We start from the raw sequence: 6,000 nt of genomic DNA, 5'->3' as shown, positions 1-6,000 counted from the left end.
CTCTCTCTCTCTCTCTCTCTCTCTCTCTCTCTCTCTCTCTCTCTCTCTCTCTCTCTCTCTCTCTCTCTCTCTCTCTCTCTCTCTCTCTCTCTCTCTCTCTCTCTCGCTCTCTCTCTCTCTCTCTCTCTCTCTCTCTCTCTCTCTCTCTCTCTCTCTCTCTCTCTCTCTCTCTCTCTCTCTCTCTCTCTATATATATATATATATATATAATATATATATAAGTTTGCAAGGAGCAAATTGGTTTGCAAATACAGCTCCTGTCCTGGTCCCTAACCCCTCCTATCCACCCCATCCTTATCAATCTCTTCTTGAATGTGTCTCTGGTATTGTGTATGTGGCACACCACCACTGCAAGCCTACATTCATCATCCACCACTCTGTTACACACACACACACACACACACACACACAGCACACACACTTACACCCTCAACTCTACCTCTTCTTATCTCCCATCCCACCCAGGCTCTACTACGCATCAACGCACCCACACGCCAACTCCGCCCCCGTCACGCACCCCAGTCCTCCCCTCCTTTCTCCCCCTGTCTTTCCCCCCTCTCTTCTCCCCGTGACGCCCCCCCCCCCCTCCACCCATGTCTCCCGAGGTGGATACAGGCAAGATGGCGGACTCCAGTGACGAGAAAGAGAACATTGGTACCGACGAAGTGCTGGGTGAGTGGAAAGACTATTAATTGTTATTATTGTTATTGCTATTATTACTATTATTATTTTATTGTTGTTAGTAGTATTAGTAGAGGTTGTTGTTGTTGTTGTTGTTGTTGTTGTTGTTGTTGTTGTTGTTGTTGTTGTTGTTGTTGTTGTTGTGTATAATTTGTATTTCTATATGTCTTGGTTTGTTTATTTGTTATGTTTGGTTGGCGTATCATTAGCTTGACGTGGTTGGCGTATCACCAGCTTGACGTGGTTGGCGTATCACCAGCTTGACGTGGTTGGCGTATCACCTATACACAATCACACTGCAAAGTTATGTCTACACAAACTTCATCTTACCCGTCCTGAACTTCTAAAAGGTGCACAGTGGCTTGGTGGAGCTCTTTAAAGGGATATAGAGTGGCTTGACAAAAGTGATAAAAGTATAGATTTTTTTATTTTATTTTACAGCAAAGGAGACAGCACAAGGGAACAAAAAAAAGGAAATAACAATAAAAAAAGCCCGCTACTCGCTGCTCCTGTAAAAAATCCGAAGAGGTGGCAGTTTGAGTTAAGTAGGAGTCATTACTATAGAAAAAATATAGTTAAATAAGTTACTGCATGGATGAGAGAGTGACTGAGTGGTAGAGCAAAGTAATGCCGTCCGGTACAAAGCTTAAGGACGTGATTTTATTTTATTTTAGTTTATTGTTGTTTTATATCGTCACCTTCGTAAATAAACCGCCTAAGTCATTATTTTCTAGTTTTCAGAAAATCAGGAAAGAACTGTCATTGTCTCATTTGTCTTAAGATTTAGGCAGAAATGAAAAGGTCAATTCTAGAACACTCAAACCCTCAATGACGAAGGCAACTATACAAAAATGGGCGTCACATCTTGAAAAATTGATGTAGACAAAAACCTGGAAATCGCTGAAAAATGACTTAGGCAATTATTTTATGAGGGTGACGATGTTTTACTGGAGCATACGCAATAGCTGCCACGTTAGATATATTGAATACTAAGGTTGACCGATAGATGGACGCACCAACCCCAACGGAACTTTCTTGTATTGGTTGATTGGGGACTTGCAGTAATCATATATATTTAATTAGCGTGCGTTTTGATCTTCCGAGGCTCTCCTTCCTCTATTCCTCTTTTTATCCTATTACTTTCTTTTCTCTTCCCCTTGATATACCTTTATGTCATATCTCCTAGTTCTTGTTCTTGTTTTATATTTACTTCTTTTCTTCTTACTCTTCTTTCTCCTCTTCCTATCCATCGTTTTCTTCATGTTCCTCTTTCTCTTCCTTCTCCCCCATCTCGTCCCCCTCCTACAATCTCCCCCCTCCCTCCTCCTCTTCCTCCGCACCTCTACACCCATACATATATCAGCACGAGAGCGCCATCAGATAACGCTTCGACATTACTCCGCCTCGCCCCGGTCTGCCCTGAGTCACAATGGAGGCACTTAGGGAGGAAGGAGAAGCCCATCGATTCCTACCTCCTTTACCGCACTTCTTACCAGCCGGCTTTCTTTTTATCGTCGTCTTGCGTTTCTTTCCGAGCGCTTCCTCACGCGACGCTTTCTTCCTTCACCCTCCCTTCCTTCCACCCTGCCTCCCCCATCCATCCCCTTCGCCTCCTCTATCGCTCCCTCGGGTCTCCTTCGTGAGTGCTGGTGTGGCCGCCGCAGTGCACGTTATCCCCAGCTCACTCCGGAGTCCTGACCTCAATTTCCGAGCCTCGTGTTAGTTATTGCAGCGAACCATTCTCATTCGTGTTTCTCCTCCTCCTCCTCCACCTCCTCCTCCTCCTCTCTCTCATGATCCACTTCAAGCTAATTCTCCTCTTCTTCCTTTCTCCTTCATATCTATACGCACTTATCTTGCCCCCTTTATTTATTTCCCATTACTCCTCATCACCACCACCTCCCTACTGTCATATTCCGCCCTTCTCCTCCTCCCTCCCCTTCACTCCCCCTCGTCTCTTATCGCGCCACCGCCTCTCCCCTGCCCTCCTCTCCCCTCGCCCTTCCCCTCACCTCCCGTGCTGTGCCGGTTCTCGTGCCAGTCATTATGGTAATTGCCACCCTCACCCTCACAATAACCATGCCACGCAGCCCTCAGAGTTTATTGTCCAGCGGGGCTTCCTAGCGAGGCCGCACTAATGGTTCCGGGCGGCACTAGTTCATCCATGCGTCTGGGCGGCCGCGTGGCATGCTGGTTATAATGAGGGAGTCCAGCCAGCCACTCAGCCAGCCAGTCAGCCACTCAGCCAGCCAACCAGCCAGCCACTCACGTTATGGGGAGACTCAATTCGCTGGGTTCTGCTTCGCTTGCTCTCCTTCCCCTTGCATACTCATACTTTCATTTATCTTTCGTCTTTTCTTGCAATTCCTTTTTGTTTATTTATTTTTTCTTTGTTTGGTCTCGTCTTCGTCTTCCTTTTTTTTTCTTTCTTTCTTTCTTCCTTGTTCTTGTTGTTGTTCTTTTTCTTCTTGCTCTTCTTGTTTTTGTTCTTGTTCTTCTTCTTTTAAAACCATCTATTATCTGGCTCTATTTTTGTTTTTACCACGTCTTCTTTTGTTGTTCTTATGTCATGCTAATATGATGCCACTGATTACTTTATACAACTATTTTTTGTGCGTTTACTGTGTGTATTTCGTATCTTTTTTATCATCTCGTAATTATCCCTTGGTTTGGTTTCTCTATTTTATCAGCTACTATCTTCGTCCGCTTTTTTCTAGTCTGATATATATTTTTTCTTGACTTTATTATTTTTTCACTAGAAGGCTTTGTTTATGTATGGTCTCGCGGACTCCTGACGTAATGGGGATTTTTCTTCATAAATATTCGTTTCTGACCTCGAGCTGGTATCACATATTTTTCCTGCTCTGTCCTCCTTTGTTTGAGGTCCGGGGAGTTTTCGGAAGGGCGTGGGCGTCGAGTTCCCGGAGGCGGACTCGCAACACTTCACCTCCGTCTTGTCCTTAGTGACGAAATCGCTCTGGACTTCTCTATTCATGTGCCGATGGAGTTGCGTGGTTCTTTGGTCGGTAGTCTCAGACGTATCCACCTCTCACATCAACAGTTACAAAGGTCGAAAAGGAGGTCAGTCGGGTTCTAATGAGTGTTTCCTTAGGTTCACGGTATCGAAGAAGGGTCAGACTATCAGAAAAGCTGTAAAACTACCCCTGGAAATGCTAAAAACTCCTACGAAAGTCTTGCCTTGAGCTTGGGGGTCGAAATGTTTAAAAATATGACCGTTTGCCTCCCCCAGTCCGTCCATCACGCTGATAAGACTTTTATTGCGATGTCTTATCAGAATCCTCGCATCCAGGAAGTCAGGTACAGGTTCATGGGAACTCATATATTTGGGTTGACTTTGCTTTAAAACGCTGGTAAACGTCTTGGTCTTCACTTCCTCATTCCTCGTTTCTTTGGTCGGCAGGGTCTTGAAGATGGCGGCAGTTGTTTGAAGGAAAGATTGAAACCTATGACCGACAGTCCTTTTTTTTTTTATCTTGAACGAGATCAGCGGCGAATATGCGAAGCGGCGGCGTCGGGAACATAGAGTTTGACGAGAGAAAGCGAGCGAAAATAAGACATGTTTTATAATATGGGCGGAACAAAATGGCTGTACGGGGTCACCGCAGAGTCTGAAGAGGTCAAAACAGGGGGCCGCGGGAAGGGGAGCAGAGGGGATGGGCGGGGCAAGGTGTGGGGGCGGAGGAGGTTAAAAGCTACGTCGCAGCAAGCCAGCCATGATGGTGATTCTTATCTGTCTTCCCCAAATGCATGAAATTAGGCAATTTTAGATAATATCTGGTCTGGGCCACACGGTTGACCTGAGTCAGATCAATACACCACCTGGAACACACGCAATCATCCCCCACCCCGCCCCCTATTGCTTTGCCTCCTCCCCTTTCTCCACCCCTTCGTTCCACCCTCCCCCCGCCCTCGACCCTCCTAACAAGCTCGCCCCACCTGCCCCCACTCACCACCACCCGCTCGTTTTCTGTGCCAGCTCCTCCATAACGCACTGACCTCCCGGGACACACACACACACACACACACACACACACACACACACACACACACACACACACACACACACACACACACACACCCTAGCTGTTAGTCATTCCCCCATCTCAGTCCTTCCCTAAAAACGTGCTTTCTCCGCCCATTCATAAAAGCGAGCATCGATGCACGTGCCGGGCTGGCGCTCGCCGCTGTAATGCCTGGATAGCACGAGTTATTAGCGGCGCCTGACCCAAATTAAAGCACGATAAGGAGCACTCCCGCACGTGCCGAGACTCATATCATTGCGTGGCAGCTGCGGCGACACTTAGATGAACGTATTTGATTAAAAGAGGGTGTGGAGACCGCTCAATGACCCACTGAAGAGCTGTACTTCTCCCTCACGCCTTGCAGCAATGAGTTAGGGGAGATAATATAACATAAAGACTAAAGTGAACTCTTTCTTGGCTCCATACATACTCAGTTATAATTCTGCTGATTTCTTCTGTAATGGAGGCACCTCAAAGACAAAATAAAGATTAAACAAAAAAGCCCACTGGCGCTGTTCCTGCAAATAGTTGATAGAGTAGCCGAAAGAGGGTAAAAATTGAATACGGAGGTGTCTTAATACTTCCCTTTTGAGAGCGATTAAGGCGTAGGGAGGAGGATATATACAAAGGAGGGCTGATCCAAGGTTTACTACAGAAATGGATGAAAGAAAGATGTGTTTACTCTTCCATAAGGAATTTGGATTGCTTAGTGCTAATGTGGAAAATCGAGTGCAGTGTGGCCGCTACAAGGGGGAGGCAAGTATATTGTGATCAAATTCAGAAGATCAGTTAATATTCTTAATCTTTCGTTGCCTTATCCAAATGTTCTTTTATACCTAAAAAAATCAAAGTACTGGAGAGCCTAGGACATCAACGCCATTTATATCCTGACCATGGTTTTGAGAGGAGTGCTTTTTGGTAAGATGCTGAAAACTCCTTTGTGTATGGTAACAGATAAACGTTTCTGCCGTATTGTGTCTGTCCGTGATGGTGGCTGTTACTGCAGTGGGAGGAACTCTGGCACCTATTCAACAAAGGGAAAGGAAATACTCATAGGTGAAGAAAGAGGAAGGGGTAGAGGTGAGGTGGGATCAAGTGGAAGGGACGGCGGTGAAGTGATGGTCCACGGGTGAGGAACGAGAGGTGTCAGGAAGGAAATGTAAGGAAGAGACTGGCGTTGCACCGAAAGTGAGGGATCATAATTATAGAGGATGGAGCATGAGGGGGGGAGTGATGCGATGAAAGGAGGCAACGTGAGGCTGAGCGGATGAGATGT

At 46.1% G+C, this 6,000-nt stretch overlaps 1 protein-coding gene across 1 annotated transcript in view; it reads left to right on the top strand.

The window, feature by feature from the left end:
• The first annotated feature begins 482 nt into the window (after nt 1-482).
• The window catches only part of LOC127009648 (paired box protein Pax-6-like), a 30,109-nt gene continuing 24,591 nt past the window's right edge, over nt 483-6,000 (top strand). The window contains exon 1 of the mRNA XM_050882902.1: nt 483-672. Coding sequence (XP_050738859.1) covers nt 594-672 — 79 coding nt within the window. The 5' untranslated portion in view covers nt 483-593. The remainder of the gene's footprint in view (nt 673-6,000) is intronic.

This window comes from Eriocheir sinensis, chromosome 41 (genome assembly GCF_024679095.1).
Source record: "Eriocheir sinensis breed Jianghai 21 chromosome 41, ASM2467909v1, whole genome shotgun sequence".
Lineage (NCBI taxonomy): Eukaryota > Metazoa > Arthropoda > Malacostraca > Decapoda > Varunidae > Eriocheir > Eriocheir sinensis.
Note: the sequence above shows the minus strand (reverse complement) of the source record. Positions and strands in the feature narration are given on the sequence as shown.